This window comes from Mustela lutreola, chromosome 2 (genome assembly GCF_030435805.1).
Source record: "Mustela lutreola isolate mMusLut2 chromosome 2, mMusLut2.pri, whole genome shotgun sequence".
Taxonomy (NCBI): Eukaryota; Metazoa; Chordata; class Mammalia; order Carnivora; family Mustelidae; genus Mustela; species Mustela lutreola.
In genome coordinates, this window is record NC_081291.1 from 112,796,289 (window position 1) to 112,817,148 (window position 20,860).

Genomic DNA, 20,860 nt, shown 5'->3' on the forward strand with positions numbered 1-20,860 from the left:
TCTTAAGATTCAAAATGTGGTCTGGTTAGGAATTCACCCATAACAGGTCTCCAGTAAAAATTTGTTACATGAATCAACTCAACCATAGCAGTCTTAGGTGATGATACGATTTCACCTTTAACCATACTTGGTGTCTGGATGGACATGCCTAACTTTCTCAGAAAAAAGAGATCTCTGTTAAAGGCTGTCGTTTTGTTAGATATAGAAATACCATTTTATTAATCACTGTGTGCTTTCCTAAAACATCTCCATGCCTCTCTATTTTAGGATATACGTATTAGCTTCCAAATATTCCTATTTAAAAAAAAAAAAAAAAAAAAAAAAAAGCTAAGCCATGCGGTGCCTGGATGACACAGTCGGTTAAGTGCCTAACTCTTGGTTTCAGTTGAGGTAGTCAGGATCTCAAGGTCTTGAGATTAAGCCCTATGTCTGATTCAGTTTCCCTCCCCCTCCTTCTACCCCTCCCTCTCCTCTTTCCAAAAAATAAATATATCTTTGAAAATAAATCAAAGCCTTCAGAGGCCGTGAAGGAAAATCCACCCATCTACCTAGAACAAAAACTGGCAAACTACAGTGAATGAGCTAAACCTGGCCCACAGGCTAAGAACAGCATTGATGTTTTTAAAAGTGTGAAAATTCAAAAGAAGAATTCTTTCATGATACGAAAATGATATGGAATTAAAGTTGCAGTGTCCATAAAAAGCACCAGCCACTCTCATTCATTTACACACTGTGGTTGCTTTTGTGCCAAGAGGCAGAACTAGGTAGCAAGTTACAAGAGAACATATGGACCCGAAAATCAAAGATGTTTACTACTGGTGTTTCACAGAAAAAACATTTTGCCAACCCCTGTGCTAAATGGTCAGATTTTCTAAGCCACATCATTTAATAAGTATCAATTTGGTCTGACAGTACTTCTCCTGTTAGCTGGAAAAAAGACAGGGAAGACTTTCACAGAGTAACTAGTTCAGCATGATATGTGGCTATGTAATCCTTCTGAGGTCATTGTGGCTGAGCCAGACATTTCCAGAGTGAACTAGAGGCATTTGGGGAGTGTTTCTTAATACCATCACATGCATATTTCCCTCTTAAGAGAGAGGCACTTAGCCTCTCTTGGTCTGTAAATGATATTACTGGTCTGTTTCTTTGATCCCTGCTGCAAGACTTTACAAAGAACTAAATAAGTTTTACACTTGAATATATTAGCATATATTTCCTTCTGATATCCTAAAGAATATATAGGATTTGCATTGGGAATTCTGTCTGCAACCCCGCGTTCTCATTCTCCTTTGGAATACTTTGTGTCCCCAAGAAACCTTCTGATTAAACTTCCCACTCAACCTTACTGTAAAACCTTATAATTATGATTTGCAAAACTTTCATGCTCAAAGTAAATGGTGAGATCCCTTCCAGGCAAATGAGGTCTTAAATGCTCAATGAGCCTGAAGTCCTTTAAGGGAGAGCAAACTTCTTTTCTACCCCTCAGCTGCCTACCCAGTACCCTAGGGCCGGCAGGTGCTCAGGGGATGCCTCTAGAGTTTCACAGATGCAGTCCAATTCCTCGGCTGCATTTATGCTGATTAAAAAGAGGATGAGGAGCCCTCTTTCTTGTACTTTGCATAGCTATCTCTCTATAGCAGCTATTAACGTATCAGAAAATAACCATTACTTAGTGTTCATTTACATTTCTACTGTAAAAGGCAAGATGATTTTGGCTTCGTTTCTTTTTGTCTGAAGAGTAGAGTTGAATGTCCAAATTACTTAAATGGGCCCAAAATGTATACATTTTACATTATCTACAGAGACTCCACCAGTATTTCCAGTATAGACCCTTAAGCCAACAAATGATCATTCTTAAGCATAGAAGGGTTAAGACTCAAGAGAGTCTTGATTTGACAACTTTCCTTTCTTCCATAAGAGCTATTCTGTTCTGATTAATCATAAAACAGTTCATATCATCAAAGATCTAAGAGTCGAGGTAAAAATTAACATATAAACATATAACATATACATTGCACAGAGATAATATGGTTGCAAAATCTGGCCCAATTTATGTAAAAACATATTGCTGGAAGACAGCATGGAACAAGAAGATGCTACTTTGCCATTTGGCATCCAGACAGTCTCCCCATGAGAATGCACTAGGTCTCAGAACCCTCAATGGAGAACTCCAAGGAGTCACTTCCAATTAAACCTGTGTGCTATCCCCAGTCTACAATGGTTTTCCCAAAAGTGGATTGTGTGCCTCCCAGGCAAGGTACAGGACAATCCACTGGGATGAGGGAAGGTTATATGTTGTTAAATACACATGTTGTTAAATATACACGTCACAACTAGAGGAGAGCATATGCTCAAAATTCTCCTATGGATAGATGTGTATGGATGCGGGGTAGAGGGAACAAACTGTGTTAGCGTTAGTCTCTTTGTAATTCACCTGAAACGTTTTAGCTTCAATTTCAGAAGCTAGGTGGAACCTTCTCCAAGCTATGCAAAAAAACCCAGAAGGTTGTTGAAACTCCAAAGGAGTCACCTGTGGTGTTCTACTGTCTCACTACTCGTCTTCTACATCACCCACCCATCACCCCATTTCTGACCGGAACGAACAGTCACTCTTACTCACGCCTCCTGAAAGGACACATCGACACACTCACTGTTTCTGAAGTAGATGCTGGTGTTGCTGCTGCTGCTGCTGCCTGTAGGTCTCGATCGTGTGCTGAGGCAGATACTGCATGAGTTCCAGAGACTCCTTGATCTTGAGCAGCATTTCATAGGTCTCGCGGCCCCTCACCTGCGTGCAGAGCGTAAGGAGAGAGAAAGGAACGATGAAGAACTCTAGAATAGTCAGCAGTACTGTCAGTCCTCCTTATCTGTGGACTCAGTATTGCCAAATTCACCTGCTTGCTAACATTCATTTATAACACAGAAACCAAGACTCACGACACTCTGTGGCCTTTCACGACTCACACGGGGGACACATCGCAGCTGCTCAGGCACGTGCCCAGCTCTGGTGAACAAGGGCATGCTGTCTTGTTCCAGCTTTCATGTCACAACAAGTGTCCTTTCCATGGTCTATTCAGCGCCACATTTTCCACATTTGTGTATGTGTGTTTTTATTGTTATTTTGTTTTTTGGGTTTTGTGGGGTTTTTTGTTTTTGTTTTGTTTTGTTTTGTTTGTTTGTTTGTTTTTTGGTGAACCTGCTCTTTAAACTGCTCCCCAAGGTTAATGTTGAAGTGCTGTCTAGGATTCCAGGTGCCAGAAAGCTACAACATGCCTTATGGAGAAAACGTGTTTGATAAGCTTCATTTAGGCATGAATTGTAGTGCTGTTGGTCATGAGTTCAGTGTAAATGAATCAATAGTATACGTGAAATAAGGTGTCTTTAAACAGAAACACACATCAAACAAGGGTATGTATTGACTGGTCACAGGAAATATTGTGATCTGAGACTCACAGGAACTTAATTCTGAACTTCCCCATGATTCAGTATTTGTTAGAACAGCATCTGCAGTGATTTTACAAGAAACAACTACTGAAAGTAATGAGAATTAACAGTTATTGACAATCTCTGGAAAGACAGACATTCTCAGCTGAGGCAAAACACACTTCTCTATTTAAGAGAGTCTCTTAAAATTTTTTCAAAGCACGAGCAGGACCAGGACTGGAGTGAGACAAGCAGGGCACGTAAGCACTTGTGGGGTCCCATGAGTGGGTGCCTATTTCAGTTCCGTTTCCTAGGCATTTTCCTAGTCCCCTCCCTAAGAGGCAAGAATTGTCAGAATTCAGAAATGGAAAGGTTTCTCTACCGTATGTCATGTTAGCTCCTACTTATCCCAGCTCTGTGGTCACCTCTGCAAAGCTTTCCCTGACCTGGGTGAATGTTCTGTCCTTTCTATGTGCTCCCACGCCATCAAGTCCAGCTCTGCAGAAGGATTTCTTTCATTATGTTCTGTCTCCTTGCTAGAAGGCAAATCCTTGGAAGGTAAAAATTCTATTCTACTCCAAATGCTCAGGCATATTTGACATCCAACAGATATCAACTAAATGCATGTTAAATTAAAAGGTCCCCTCCTCCCCTAATTCACACATTCCAGTTTGGCAAAATCTTCACTAAAGATGAAATGTGACTGACTTCCTTAGTACAACTTGGTTCCTATCTCAGCAGCTGAAAACACATTAGTTCTTTTGGAATATTTGGTCTAGAAGAATAATGTTGAACTTAAAGTTCACAAGTCCATTTACATATGTAGCCTGAGAAAATAGACACTGAGAATCTTGGCCAACTCACTGTCTCATTGTTTTACGAGCAAGCAGTCTGTTGCCCCGAAGGTCAGGGCCCAGAGAAGGCAGGGGAGCAGGTGTGGCACACCCAAACCTGTCCAGTTGGTTTAGCTTCAATACAGGGGAGGCAGCTCCCTGTCAATCTCCTGGCCCTGCATGCTTGGGTCTCAGGTACGCTAAGATGGTGTCTAGGGTTATGCTGGTTATCAAGACTTTGCCACTGCTCTGGATGGCCAAAACCTGTGGGATTAGTCTGTGCATCCCACAGACTACAACCATAGCCTAGAAAGGGACCCCCTAGTGACTTGGAGAGGACTTACGTCCTGTCCTCGTAGGAATGAACAATGCTCTTATACCACAACTGGGCTGAGTCTTCTGGCCATTCACATATAACTGAGGATCCTGTCTGGCTTGGCTTTCTGTAGAGCACTTTCTAAAAGAAATTGCAGTCAAGTCTATAATTGTTTTACTCTCGAATCTGTGAGCTCCTTCTGACACAATCTCAATCTTGGTCATGGGATGGTATGGCCACACTGTCTAGGGTAACTTTATCATTCTTAAACAATGAACGGCAACTTAGCTATAAATATTTGGGTAAGAAAAAAAATATATTAGAGGAGGTGCTTTGACTGGGTAAGTTTTAAGTAGAGCGCCTGCACTACTGACAGATTCCAAAATAGGGGAGGGATCATTTCCTGATTTCTCAAACAATGTTTTTTTCTTGTCTTATCTCCCTAGTCACCATCTTCCCTTTCTCATTGTCACAGATCATCAGATAACACAGAGAAGGTAAAAATAAAGTAATCATGAAGACTCAAGGGAGACTCACTGGTAAATATAACAGCTCATCATCTGGGGACCTCCGTTTCTTAATGGATGTCATCTGGATGCCATGTGTGTTCTGACGAAAAGCTGGTGGAGGGAAAATGCAAGTTTCATCCTGGGAACATTTCTGAAGCTCTAGTACATTTATTACACAAACAGTAGCCTCAGCAAACCTGTGAGATTAGAGTTTCCCATCCTACGCCTCCATTTCCTTGGTAAGCACTGCATTTACATTGAGTGTAGGCCTAACAATGATGAGGTGGGGGGTGGGGGTGGGGAGAAGTAAGCAGGAGAAGGACATGCTGGGAAGCTGAAAGAGAGTCTTTGGCCTATGTGGTGCTGCAGGGATCCTCGAGTCTCAGGCGCCTGTGACTGTGAACAGCTGTTTGAGGAAGGAAGATAAATGGGTTTGGTCTTTTATGTTTCAGATCATTTATCTTCCAAGGAGGTAAAGGAAGGGGTGTTGTAGAAGCTGTTTTGCCCATGTGTTCAGCTTGTGGGTTCAGCCCTCCTGTGACAATGTATACATCACGTAACTTCAGACAGCCCGTTTCACTTCCAGGCCCTTGGTTTTCCCTCCGGTAAAGTGAGCGGAGGCAGCTCATAAACCCTTTAGGTTTCTAACAGGAGGTACTACAGCCAGGATCCAGGATATAGAGAGGATTCTTCTGCCAAAGTTCGGATGATCTATTCTTACTCAAAGTTATTAATTTGTAGGTAACTGAGGTACTTAGGGAAGCATATATAAATGATGCCACTAGACAGACTCAAGAGGAAAATTAGGGTGGCTATAAATTTATATACATAGTTAAGTATTGTATGTTTGTGTATGTGTACGATAAATCATACATATACACTTTTTTGAGGAATAATCAGGGAGAAAAGGAGTCTAACAGGAATGGAAATCATAAGGAACAGTGAGAAGTTGATGATGAGTAGCTCCTATAACATTCTGTTGTTCTGTAAAATGCAATACAATTTCTATTTCTTCTGGATACTAACCAATAGTAAGATTAAAACGTGTTTTCATGAAATAAGTCACAGCATGGTATACTTTAAAATACTTGTAATGATAACAGGCTTATGCGAGGTATCTTCTAGAATCCACTTCTTCTCACAAGTTAGATGCACATGTGGATCAGTGGTTTTCACACTTTGTTACCTGGAGGTCTAAACCCCTGTACCTCATGGGCAAGAGACAGTTGGGAGTCACAGACCACCCCTGACTCCTGTCCCCTTCAAATAGCACCATTCTAGTTTAATCTATATGCACCGTAGGGATCTTCTTTGCAATATTTCATATTAAAAAAAAAAAAATCTCACTGCCTAACAAAGTGAGTTTGAAAACAATAGCCCTAAATCATTAGTCTCATTATTAATGAAGAAACTGAGGCCCCAAGATGGTGATACGTGTCAAAACTCCATGAAACCCAGATATGCATATTCCCCAGACGGTGCTTCATGAAATATATTTGTAAATCTCATTTTTTTCCAAGAATTCATAAGGTAGATGCTATTTTCAGCCCTTCCGCGCAATTACAGAAAGATAAACTGGTATCGGGGGCACATACGCTTAGTTTTTGATTCAGCAGGTCTGGGAACTAAGAATTAGCATTTCTACCCAGTGGCAAGATGATGCTGATGCTACTGGTCTGGAAGTCACAGTGTGAGGACCTCTGGACGAAGAAATCCCCACCTGGATGATTTGCTTATGCCAAGCTGTCAGGCACATCTGGGAGTCCCTCCATTATCGGGACAGCCGCTCGCACTGGCTGCGGGACCTCAAGTCATTCTTGCCCCTGAAGCCTGAGGTCTTCCTATGCAGCTTCCCACTACTGCTCCCGGCCCCCACATCTGGAGTCGATTTCGCCCTACCCCGTTTGGCTACTACAGCTACTTACGGCGCTTCGTACCGTCACCGTTCTTTGCGCTGTCCGACACCTGCTGCTTCCTGATGCTGTCTTCATCCGCCTTCCGGTCTCTCCCTGGGCAAGCACAGATCCGGGCCTCAAAGCAGCGTCGGCCCAGGACTTGCCCACTACAAATCAGAGAGAAGGGAGAGAAAGGGTGACCTGGAAAAGAGCTGTAAAAATCCCTGGTGTTCTCTCATTTCCATATGCAGTGCCAGCCATCACCCACCCACCATCACCACCGGCTCCCTCATGGCTGCTTTGAGGATGGACCCAGAAGCACTTGGCAGAACACAAAAGGGCTTACATGTCACAAACAATATTAGTAAATAACATTCCATTTGTTCTGCAAAGAACCTCCAAGCCATTAACTGAACAGCTGTATTTAGCTACAGATTTTGAAGGAAAGTTGAGTTAAGCCAGTGGATGTTTCTGGATAAAACCCCCTGAGGCAGCCCAGACTTACTCAAGGAAACTGTTAACTGCCTTGGGAGCCGCATGAAAACAAACACTGTCTAATCAGAAACGATTGCAGTCAAATGTCAGGAATTCAGGTATGAAGTGACTTGCATGCCTTCCCAGTTCTTTTCTTCCCCCCACCTTAATGCACCCTGTTCTGTCTCCACCTTCTTAGATCTTTTATGTCGGTGTTTGCAGCCAGGATTTAAAGCACAAAGGAAACAAATCAAGGGTAGCTCTTTGCTGTGCATGGGAAGGTAATGATAGAGCAAACACAATTTCACGTTGCCCTCTGCCCACGGTGTTTTGCAGAATGACAATTCTGCCTATGCCACTTACTCTCTGGTTTCCAGAGTAACAATGATTAAAATTGGACGGCGGTTCATCCCTCCAACACAACTGCTGTTACACATGAAATTGTATAGGACTGTCGTGAATTCAGTGCCAACCTGAACGCAGGAGGAAAAAGACTCTGGGTTAGCAATGGTTTGAACTGATGTTCTTCCTTCTCACTTCTCTCTAGTTAACTAATTCACTTCCGAATGAGGTGACACACTTTCCTCTAGAAAGACAAGCTCTAAAACCCATTGTAGATTTCTCTTTGACTTGTCTCTTGGGAAGCTTAATGTTTGCAACACTGGACACTAAATTAGGTGAAAAAGACTTTAAAACGTAATACTTTTTTAAAAATAGATTTATTTTAGAGAGAGAGAAGGAGAGAGAGAGAGAGAGAGAGAGAGAGAGAGAGAATGCGGGAGGGGCACAGGAAGAGGCAGAGAGAGAGAAGCAGGGTCCTGGCTCAACGCAGAGCCTGACACAGGGCTCCATCTCAGGACCATGAGATCATGACCTGAGCAGAAATCAGGAGTTGGTCTCTTAACCAACTGAGCCACACAAGGGCCCCAAAATCGTAGAACTTTTTGATCCTACTGATCTTATTCATTTGCAAGCTAATCCCTATCACCTAATTCAAAGAGGGGGAGAAATGAAAGAATTATCTAAAATAGCAGCAACATCCAAGGATATTTCCCCCATGTGAATAAAATAGGAAAACACAGATTTAAATGTAAAGTTCCATAAATACCACTCTGGAGCTAAAATGTCCTCTGGATTAAATCAGCTATTCCAAAGTGATCATTTATGAGCAAGGCAACTGAAGTTTAGGGAGGCAGAGCCACAAGGGAACTGCCCATACAGCAAATGGGCAAACCATGAGACTGGTTTCACCACTCCAGTGTTCTTAACACAGACCCAGTCTGCTTTCCTAATCTGCCACCTGTTCGTCCAAACTTGAGCTAAGAGACCCCCCTCAGAGTCTCCCATTTGTAGGCCACTGGAAATAAATCGGCATCCAGTCCAAATCTACTACCAGTTCAATTGCCAGTTAGATTCTCTAGATGAGAAAAGGTCTGGTATTTACCCAATTGCAAGTTCAATGATCACAGGCTTTTAAGATGGGAATGTGGGTACACAGCAATTTCATCAAGTTAACCTAGTACAAATGTAGGAGTCCTGAAGGGGATAGAGAAGCAGTGTGGTAAAGAGGGAGAGGAGAAATACCAAAAGGATTGTATTTCATGACAAACACTGATGCAGAAAGAGACCCTCAAAACACCTTTTATTACCAAAACATGTTCTCCCAAGGCAGCCCAGTCCTTGTCTTTTTACCTGCGGTGGCTCGTAAGGTACCAACACACTCTGTCTTCCTGTGATGGGGTCTTCTACATACTGTGCATGGCTGTTTCCTTCTACTCGAATCAAATGACTGGGAGGGGCAATCTGTCCTGCAGAACAAAGAAAGACAAAATAGTTAGTTCTTTGCATTCAAAGAAAGAAAGGGAAAGAGAGAAGGAAATGAAGCTGCATGGGCAAAATATTGGTGGCTGAAGAAACGGTTTATTCAATAGAGGAAACATACATCCTTGAAGAAAGGAAGAGAACTCATTGCAGGTATCAAATGAATGAAGGTGTGACTCTGTAACAACAGAAAGGCCTGGAATGCTCATCTATACTTAAGGGAATAGTCCCTTTGTTTCCTGTGCTGAAGGTTAAAAATTCAAGCTTTCCAGGAATTCTATGATTACGTCTCTGCTCTGATCCATAGAAGGGATTCTGCTATCTCCCATGGGAAAGAGAAGTAAAAGGAACTAGTTCATAAAAAACAAAAAACAAAAACAAAAAACAAACAAACAAAAAACCCCAAAACTCCAAAACCCAGCTGGAGAATAGATTTCCAAAACTGACTAGCAAAAATACTAACAAGAGATAATAGATGTATCATTGCCTGTTCTTTTCTCTGCCATAAAGTCTTCATATTTACACCTGCTCGAACTCATGACCCTGACATCAAGAGTCACATGCTGAACTGACTGAGCCAGGCAGTAACCTTTGATTTTACACCTGCTTTGGTTATAAAGCTGAGAAGCGTACTGGTTTTCTGGTGCTGAAAAAACTCCAGGCTGAAGGATCAGAAAACGGAAGCATGCTTTTGAAAGGGCATAGGCCAGATTGCACAAAATTGGGACACTTGACAGAGCTCCAAAAGAAAGAAGCTGATCTGAGAATTGGGAAGTAGGAACCATAAAGGTGTTCTTAATCTTTGGGTACATATTATCATTGTATAAAAATTGTTATTCTGCAAAAGTCAAAAGTTAAGTATGAAAATGCTCTCTGCAGAATCATTTATTTGGCGACAACTAAAAACAGGTGCTACGTCAAACAGTGAAAAATCAAAACAAAACAAACTACAGTTATATCCTCTTGATGGATCAAGGGCAGTTGTGGAAACCTAAAATGGAGCCTAGCTATAAGGAATCATCTTTAAGACATACTGTTAAGTGAAAATCAAGATGGAAAAGTATTGAAAATGAGGCTGTGTAGACAAGGACTAGAAATTAATGTGTAAAAAGTAGTTGTGTTATGGTGGGAGGATTTTTACTTTCTCTGTTGAAATTTCTATCCACTCCCTTTATTCTACCATTATTCGCTACCATTTATTCCTACATCACACTAGCTACTACCAACATTTCTTTTTTAAAATATATTTTCTATATAAAGTATCCTACCTTCCAAGCCTTCTGCACCCAGATCCCTCTTTTGATGAATACTTATGTGTTCTCTTGTCCCTCATTTCTACTTTCCACTGCTCCTTACTTAACCTCCTTTCATAGAAACTTAGAATGTCCAATGTAAGAGAACCCTTGGAAATAGTGACCTTATTGTAAAGCTCTTGTTGTAGCTGAGGCTCAGAACATGGGGCGTGACTTATCCAGGGACACTGAGCTTAAAGGAGGCCCCCAAAATGCCTGCGTCCTGACTCCCAGTCCATGATGTTGCTGTTCCCCATCCAAGCTTATGTCCTATATCTTCTCTTTGCTCCCATTGCCCATTAATAATCTTCATACCTTTTTTTTTTTTTTTTTTTTTTTCCCACTCTCCTCTTCTGCTTTCTAGTGTTTCTCACCTTTTATGCTCGTCCCAGCTCTTGGCTGGTATGGCCTAGACACCCACTCTAGGAAAGGCACTAAAGTTGAAGGTTACCCTCATCTGGGCTGAACGGGTCAGAGGTCAGGTTGTCCCTCCTCCACCCTCTCATTTGAAAAAAGAAAAGAGAAAAAGGAAGGAAACAGCAGGGAGTGAAGAGGAAAGTTCAGGTCACCTAGTAATTACCAACATTAAATTATGAATAGTCCAATTGTTATGGAGCCATCAATGTGGTTATCATTATTCTCAGACACTCTGTTAGATGAAGAGGTAGAACTCAGATTGCAGAGTTTAGAACCAGGTAGATGGACCCCCAAAGTAAAATCTCCACAGGATCTCTGTCTTTTAGGAGTTTAGCCAAGCAGCCCCAGATCCCAATTCTTACCCTCATTGAATTCACGGCTCAGCTCGTGGTTGGGGCACCGTTTCACCACCTCAGTGACATGCTCAGCTTTCTTGTAGACAGGCATGGCACGGATGACAGCGCCCTGTGGAGGTGGGGTCATCACCTTGATCTGGATGGGACATGTCTTTGCAATTTGGCAGTACAGTTTCTTCAGTTCAGTGGAATACTGCTTAGAGAAGGGCCGATGGTGGTGGGAGGAAAGAACCGACAGGAGATATTGTTACTTTCCAACTCAGAACAAGGAAACTAGGTCCACTATCTACAGATGCATGTCTACAACCAGCTACTACATAGCCAACGATGACAGCTAGCAATCTTACCAGAAGGAATAATAGTCACTAATCAAATTAGCCATTTTTCCCCCCTTAAATGACATCCTGTCGATAAAAGACTTCACATTTATCAAAACACATTTATGTCATTATTTTCTGGTATCTTCTCATTAGGATGAAGAAATTGAGCCTCGGAGGGGTTTAAATAATTCCTACCCCAAACAGCTTTACAGAAATCCAGAAACTAAGTAGAAAAAAAACCCACAATGTTTTCATATTTTGAGTAATATTAAACAGATGATAATTTACCCTGCCCTTATAATACTTTAGAGAGACTCAAAGAAAATAGGATATATGGGGGGGGGGGGAAATGAAGATGGAATATCTAGCAGAGAGTAAAGAGATTTTACCCAAGGGCAACCAACTAGAAAACTGCAAAGCAAAAATTTTCCCAAACTGTTGCCCTTATATTCTCATGCCATAGCCTGAGACAAGGAGAAAGCGGAAAGGGGCCATTTGCTCCTATATGCTCATGAACAGGACTAGCCTATTGTAATGATCCAAATCATGATGGCAAAATCCATCAAGATATAGATCTCTTCACTCATAAGTGACTGAAACTTTTATTCCCCACACTTCCTTCTGAGGGAGAGGAAATTCAGTGATTCTTTGGTTGGTTGGTTGGTTGGTTGGTTGTAGAACTAGCAAAATAGGGGAAGAAAGCATGCAACCTAGAACCAAATAGAAGAAAAAATTCCTTTCCTGTGTTTCTTCCCCTCCCCATCTCTGAACCAATGTAGAAAGTCTCCATTCTAATCCTTACATTCTATTAAACCTTAGCATCCCTGTTCCCTTAAGCCAATACCCAATCCCTGCATTCCTCATTGTGTTGCTGCAGTGAAACCACCAGACACCAGCACTGCCAGCCAAGAGTGGGGCCCCGAGTAACACTTACCCAGACAAAGGTACATGTGTGTGTGCACACAGACACACACACGCACACACGCATACACGCATACACACACAGGCTGCAACCCTAAATTGGCAGCCACAGTGCTCCAGGGGAAAGACACTGGGGACCAGGAGCCAGAAGGGCAAAAAGATTTATTAATGATATGTTTCAACCCAACTCTGACTAAAGACAAATGTCTGACTAAAAAGCGCATTTGAAAACGATTGCTTTATTTCTTCCTTTTGAAATATTTAATCTTTCATCCCAAACATTTTAGTATATGAAATTTTCAGTTAAAATTTTCCTAATGCAAGAAGTGTGTTGCATAACCATGCCCACAGGTCAAGGATTAGACACAACAAACGGGTTTTATATCGCTTGAGGAAACAGAGAGCATGCCAAAAATCGACCACAAAAATAAAACTCTACTCAGGAAATACTGAATGAAAACTAGAACAGTACTTTTGGGCTGTGTTTTTAACCAATGACTTTACAAACAAGGACACTGCTTTAGGACATGTTAAGAACTCACTTTTACTGAGAATGCTCAGAACATAAGCATAGCCGTTTGTGTTTTAGTTTGGAGATATATAACCTAAGCCTGTGTTTCCATAAGATTCACCTCAGGGAAAATGACTGAAAAATAAGTTTGTCACCTGAAGACAAATAAGACCCCTACCCAAGTAGGTAAAGATTAAAGAAGAAGAAGGAGGAGGAGGCGGAGGAGGAGGAGCAGGAGAAGTGTTCAGAGTAAGACAGTTCAAAGAAAAAAAAAAAAAACATCTTTTTTCAATAATTGATATACTATCAATCAAACTGGACAGACTAAAATGTAAAAGCACTAAAAACCAACATAGGTTTCATCAGTTGGTACCCTCTCTCATTCTGAGGGATGGGAGAGGGGAATCTCATTTCTAAGTCTAAATAAATAATAATGGTTTTACCTTTTCCTGAGTTCTGCCGTCAGAAATAGAATCCTCACACAACCCCATGGTGAAGGTATTACAGGGATAAAGTCTCTCTCTTTTTTTTTAAGATTTTTATTTATTTGACAGAGATCACAAGTAGGCAGAGAGGCAGGCAGAGAGAGAGAAAGTAAGGGAAGCAGGCTCCCTGCTGAGCAGAGGGCCTGACGCAGGGCTCAATCCCAGGACCCCGAGATCATGACCTGGGCTGAAGGTAGAGGCTTTAACCCACTGAGCCACCCAGGTGCCCCAGGGATAAAGTCTCTTATCTGAAACCCTTGGAGCCAGATATTTTAGAATCCAGAATAATTTTGATTTTATAACTTGGAGGAGAGCTCATATAGCATATATTATAAACACTTCCAGCAGGATTTAGGTCAACACCCCATAATCAAACGTTAATGTTTCTTCAGAATTCATGACTATTCATACCAACTAGGAAATGACTATAGAGCTTCAAAGTTCAGGCCAGATTTCACTACCAAATGAAGCTGTCACAAATGTCATGAAATCCAAACCAAACCAAACCAACTTTTGGTTTTCAGGGTTCTTTGGATCTCAGAATTGCAGATAACAGATAATGAATCAGCATTATTATCCCCATTTTATAGATAAGAAAGCCGAGGCCTACAGAGGACTTGCCTGAGGTCACAGAGAAGAGCTGGTTAGCAACCAGTCTAGGAGAGTCCTAATCCCAGCCCTGTAACAAGAGTCCCTTGTCTTGATCTCTCCTGGCTCAGCAGTGTAAATTTGTGTATTTTTACCTTTCTCTAATTCCCAACAGCATGGCTATACTCTGAAGCAAATTCAAAGGTATTCAATCTTCTCTAACATTAAAACAAGCTTGTAAGTAGTTGACTCACCATCAACAATTCCTCTTTATTTAATTCTCAATGTAATAATGTTTGCTTATTTAATTGCAGAGAGCAACAGCACATGCTAGAACTGAAAAAATCCCAGACTGGGAGGAAACCAACCTTGGAGTCTAGTACCAGCCGTCTGTCAGTACTCTTGGTTACAGTTCAGGGTAAGTCGTGCACGAGGCCCTGATCTTTCCCATGGTTTGTTAAAGCCCTTTGTGGCCTGACCCCATCTCTCTCTCCTTCCCTCCCCTCCCCCTCCCAACACACTCCCTTCCCATCGCATATTCTACCCATGCGAACCTCTTACTCCTCCCAAACACCATACATGCATCACCCATGATTCAGTCCTGCCATTCCCTGTCTGCAATGACTCACACTCTTCCTCTGTTCTCCTCACCAAGCCCAGGCGATTCAGATAACCCCCTGGGCTAGGATTGCGTCTGGTACTGTAGACCACATTTTCCAATTTTAAGGATGAAAGTTTCATATTGACTGAATCAAAGTATCTGACCAGGGCCGAGATCCATTTTGATTATTGCTTCCGGTGAGACTACCAGGCCTGCTGCTCAGTAACTAGAGGCCCAGCTTCTCCTACTTCATTTCCCTCACTGGTCACAAGGGCGGTCTGTGCTGATGTTTGATTATTTTTCCAGCACTAAATTGAGGCGTTCCTTATCCTCTACCAAATGGCCACTACTATCTCTACCAAGTTTCCAATCTTCTGCAGGATCACAAAAGAATGGTCATTTGATTTAAGCTGAGATTTTATTTATTTATTTATTTATTTATTTATTAAAGACTTTTTATTTATTTATTTGACAGACAGAGATCACAAGTAGGCAGAGAGGCAGGCACAGAGAGAGGAGGAAGCAGGCTCCCCGCTGAGCAGCGAGACTGCCCGATGTGGGGCTCGATCCCAGGACCCTGAGATCATGACCTGAGCCAAAGGGAGAAACTAACCCACTGAGCCACCCAGGCGCCCCTTAAGCTGAGATTTTAGAATACTCTGGTAATTTGAGTCGGCACAGGGTGAAAAGCAAAATACATCTGTCTCCTTTTAATCTCTCTCTCTCTGGGACTCCCAAAATCTCTCTCTAACCTGCTCCCAACATTGACTTGAGATTTTTTTAAATCTATAGTCTATTTTTTGGGGAGGGGAGATGTGTTCTTTAACCACCTCCTCAGTCCAGTCATCAAAATTATCTTTGCCTCTTCTATAACCAATCCTCTTCCTGACCCTTTTTTAGGCAACCATTTACCTGCTTTTTTCTCACCACCCTGCTTTAGAATCTTACAGAAACGGAACGATACAGTGTATAATCATACGTGCCTGGCTTCTTTCATTTCACATAATGCTTTGGAGGTTCATCCATGTTTTTGCATGTACTATATTCCATTTATGATTTAGTAGAATTCCATCATTTATCGATGCATTAGTTATTTCCAGTCTGCACTTACTGTGAATAAGACTCAGGGACGTACATATATAAATCTGAGTGAGGACACCTGTTTTCATTTTTCCAGATAGGGACCTCGAAGTCTGATTGCTCAGTAAACATATGCTTAACTTTATGAGTGACTGCCAAGCTTTTTTACAAAGAGTCGCACCACTTTACACTGCCACTAGCAATGTGCGTTCACAGCCTTGTCAGCACCTGCTATTGTCAGTTTTAATGTCATCCCAGCAAGCATGTAATGGTTCTCACTGTGGTTTAAATTAGCATTTTCCTGATGTTTAATGATGTGGAGTACCTTTTCATATACTTATTTCATATTCATCAATTATATTTTACATAATAAAAATTGAAAATATAAGTATATTTATATTTCATACAAATAAACATTAATATATTTATAATCAAATACATTAAAACATGAATATATTTATATTCATTTATATTATTTCATATACTTATATACTATTCTTTCTGGATGGGTTTATTCAAATCTTTTAAACTTTTTAAATCTCTATTTTTTAATTGGGTTGCTTGCGTTCTTAATTTGAGTTGAAAGTATTCTTTATATAGTCTAAATACAAGTTTTTTTTTAATCAGATACACATTTTAAAAATATATTTTCTCCCAGTCTGCAACTTTTTTTTTTACCCATTTTTGTACTTTTCCAAAACAGTTAATTCTGAGGAATTATCAGTATTTTGCCCTTTAAGGTGTATGCTTTCTGTGTCCTAAGAAATCATTGTCTAACCCAATGTCAGAAGGATTTATATATTTACATGTATAAAATTTAGAGTCTTAGCTCTTGTGTTTAGTCCTATATCTATGTTCAGTCAATTCTCCTCCTCCTTGTCTTCCTCTTCTTTTTAACAGCTATCTAATTGTTCCAGCAAGACTTGTTGAAAAGTTTATCTCAATCTTTTCCCTGTGTTCAATTGGTTTAGATATTTTTTTGGAAATTAATTGACCACATGTGTTCACATCTTTATCTGGACACTGTCCTTTTCTGTTGACCTGTATGTCGATTCATATACCAGTTGTCACACTGTATGGATTATACTAACTTTATGGGAAGTCTCAAAATCAGAGAATCTGTATCCTCCAATTTTGTTCTCTTCCAAAATTGTTTGGGCTTATTTTAGGTCCTCTGAAATTCTATTTAAAATTCACAAGCAACTTGTTGATTACTACAGAAATGCCTGATAGAATTTTGGAAAAAATTGTTTTGAATATATAGGTCATTTTGAAAAGAACTGATATACTAGTAGCATTATGTATTTTAATCCATGAACATGGTATATATCTCTAATTAGGAACTTTTAAGTTTTCTCAGGAATGTTTCAGTTTTTAGTATGCAAACCTTGCATTACTTTGTTAGACAACTCCTTCAGTATTTTTAAAAATTGTTTAAATAGTACTTGAAAAATTTTAAGTCTGAAAATTGTTTTTCTGGTATATAAAAACATAATTGATCTTTGTATTGACTATGCATCCTGTCACCTTGCTAAACTTACTAGTTCTGGTAGCTTTTTGTATCTGTTTTAGTATTTTCTACATAGATGATTATGTTTACTGTGAGTAAAGACAGTTTTATTCCTTCTTTTCCGATATGCATGATTTTTAATTTTTATTCTTGTCTAACTGCAAAAATGAACTATGGTTCAAATTGCTATTGATTTATTTTTATTTTTTAAATTGATATCTTAGATCATTGATTTTAGACTTTTATGTTTCTCTGATATAAGCATTCTACATTCTACAAAGGTTCCTTTAATGCACCCTTTTAACTGTGTCTATAACATTTTAATATAGTCTTAATATGGAGGAACATATGAAGCATTTCTTTTGGATTAATTAGTCTTCATATCCAATATCATGAGGGGCCACACTTATGTTTCTGAGAAAAATAATTCTTTTTCTAAGACTTATACTTATTTAATGGGTTCTGTTTCTGACCTTAACTTATTCCCCCTTTGCACCATTTTCTTATCTTTCTAAATGGATTTTTTTTTTTATTGCTGTTCTAAGGTTATTTTTATCTCTAGCTAGGTTTTTTCTACTTACAGGTATCAAAGGAAAAAGCCAGTTGATTCTATATCTGAAAAGAGAATCTCCTCTATCTAAGAACTTCTTTAGTGGTGCAATTCCATTGCACTGAATTTCCATTAGTTCTTTGGGTGGATATTATATATTTCAATCTTTATGTTTGAAGATATAGTGTATCTCTCCCTATAGTGTTACTATTAGAAGCAGCTATAAAGAATTAAAAACTTATAAACTTCTTCTCAACTTTTTTTTCTATAAAGTTTTCTGTTTCTTTTTCTTAATTATAACAACATGTACACATAGAAATTCTGAAGAAAAAAGGAAATATATGATGTCTTATCCCTACCCAGAGATAAATGCCATTAACATTATAGACTTTTTCCTATGCATATAAACACATACATACATATATACATACACTCTATAAGCACACAAACTCTTATACAAACTGGAACATAACAAACATTTTGGTATCTTTTTTATTTAACATATCATGAGTGTGTTCTATTAATTTAAAAATATAGTTTAAGCGGTTATAATTATAGTATTGGAGAGACATACCATGATTTACTTAATTATGCTTGTCTTATAGAATGTGAATTTAACTCTAATTTTAAAGTATTAAAAATAACACGGTGAGCATATATTAATTCACAAATCCTTAGACATAAATTAATTTTAGTATGTAAATTAGATCTCTTGAAACTGGATAATTGAGTCAATGCATATTTTAATGTTAGAGAGAAGTCCAAGATCAATTTTAATTTTCTTGCTTTAAACTAGATAAGGTGCTTACTTCTCCCAAGCTCCTTAAAGGATTTTGTTTCCATCTTTATTTTGTTCTAAAAAAAAAATGTGAGAATGTTTCTGATTTTTTTCTTAAAATCATTTGGGAATTGGTGAGCTCTTTCAACTTACATGCTTGAATGTAGCTCTATATAATTTTTCTTTTCTTGTTTCACCTCTATTTTTGCTTCTTCTACTCTTATTAATTTTCAGAAACATCCAAGTCTTACTTTGGTTCCCTATTCCCTAGCATACACTTTATTTACTTAAACACTAACTGTTAGCATTATTGCTTTTGTCTGCGTTCTGGGAAAGCTCATCAAAGTCGTTTTCCATATCATATGTATGGTTTTCTAGAGTTAGTCCTGGTCTGTTCCACCACAAATAACTGTAATTCGTCTACTGCATTTCAAATGCTCCTATCTACTTAATCTCCCTTTTTACCTTATCCAGTCATCTTTTCACCAGGTTCTGCTGTTCTAGATATATTATTTTCTTCTCCTAACTTTATAGTGCTTATGTTTTATTGCTTTGTACTGAAGCAATCTTCTAAACTTGTTTTTTTCCTGGTTGCTAGGATGTTTTTGCTTCCTTTGATTCACTAAAATGATGTTCCCTTACACTTAGTAGTTTTACCTTCTTCTTCTTCTTCTCCTTCTTTTTTGGTTGTCATTGTTTTTTGACATAGGTACCTAATTGCTTTTGTAGTTTTCTGTGAACGTAACAAGATATAGCTACAGCTAGTTTTTGCATCCCTCATGTTTCTTTGACAACTTTCAATTCAGTTCCATGAGACTTTAAAAAAAAAATAAAAATTGTTACATGGTGCTATCAATAGCATGAGTGTCCAACTCAGTAGCACATTTTTCTGTAATTCATAATATTTTGGTGGGAAATGAAGATTCTATATTAGAATCTGCAAATCAGCTGCTACCGTAAACTAGGCATGACATCTATTTATCTCCCCACTTGCACATCATCCAGTAATTATCAAATAAACATTTACTAAGCATATACTATACAATGTCAAGTACTTGGCTCTGTAAGAGGAACAGAGAGAAATAAGATTAAAAACCCTAGAACGCAGGAATTTACATATCCTCACTGTGGGACAGTCTTTGAAACATAAAGTAAATTGAAAGGAAAGCTTACTCACCCTTACCTTCAAGTTGCTCACAGTATAGAGCCAGAAAACAAACAAACAAACAAAAAAACCCCACAAACAGCACAAATACACTGTGTAGAGCAGAGATATGTATAACATATTATGGGATTGGGGGCAGAGAGCAATAAACTATGTGTTAATAAATTTCCCATTTATTGAGCAAGTACTACACACAAGGCTCTCTTTTAAGTCAGAAAATTTAGCAATAAACAAAAGCAAAGTCCAGGCTCTGAAGATGTTAATATTCTAGAATAAACAAATAAATACTCTGTTAGATGGTGATAAGTGCTATAAAGAAAATGAAGTCAGGGGGGAAAAAAAGGAGATAGAAAATTAAGAGCCAAGAGTTGGGGAGTTGTGCTGTGAGGGAGCTATTATTTTATCAAGGGTTATGAGGGAAGGATTTTTGACAAATTGATAAAGAAAGATGTGAAGGAAGCACGGTAAACCATGCACACACCTAGGGAAATAATATTTCAAATACCGGAGACAGCAAATGAAAAGGTCCTGGGGTGAGTATGTCTGTCAAGGAGACCAGTGAATGAAGGCTACAGTGGCAAGGGATAAGATCTGAATCAGACCTCATATGGGGCCCAGATCATAGAAGGCTTTACAGGCCAGGAAAGACTGCACCTTTCCTTGGCATGAGCTAAGAAGCCACTGGAGAGGTCTGAGAAGGTGACATGATCTGATTAATGATTTTAATAATATTTTGGCTGTTATGTGAGAAACAGACTTTATAGATCAAAGATGGAAATGGAGAGTTCAGTAAGGAAGCTACTGCAAGTGATCCAAGTAAAAAATGAGTATTGCTTGGACCAGAAGTAGAGTTGGCAAGAAGCAATTGGGTTTCTGGATATATTTTAACCAGATATACTGATGGATTGTTTAGAGATGAGAGAGAAAGAGAAAAGCAAATGTATCCCACTGGAGAAGGAAGATTTCATAGCAGTAGTGATATTTAAACTAGGACTTACAGGCAAATTATTCACCA

The 20,860-nt window shown here is 39.3% G+C and overlaps 1 protein-coding gene across 4 annotated transcripts in view; it reads right to left on the minus strand.

Moving 5' to 3' along the window:
• Nucleotides 1-20,860, minus strand: part of TP63 (tumor protein p63) — a 223,561-nt gene that overhangs the window by 20,670 nt on the left and 182,031 nt on the right. For 3 of the 4 annotated variants that reach the window (XM_059163146.1, XM_059163148.1, XM_059163150.1), the window contains 6 exons: nucleotides 11,343-11,529; nucleotides 9,143-9,258; nucleotides 7,814-7,923; nucleotides 7,007-7,143; nucleotides 5,110-5,192; nucleotides 2,652-2,788 (listed from right to left, as the gene is read on the minus strand). In XM_059163146.1, coding sequence (XP_059019129.1) covers nucleotides 2,652-2,788; nucleotides 5,110-5,192; nucleotides 7,007-7,143; nucleotides 7,814-7,923; nucleotides 9,143-9,258; nucleotides 11,343-11,529 — 770 coding nt within the window. The remainder of the gene's footprint in view (nucleotides 1-2,651; nucleotides 2,789-5,109; nucleotides 5,193-7,006; nucleotides 7,144-7,813; nucleotides 7,924-9,142; nucleotides 9,259-11,342; nucleotides 11,530-20,860) is intronic. The other variant, XM_059163147.1, reaches the window with a different exon arrangement.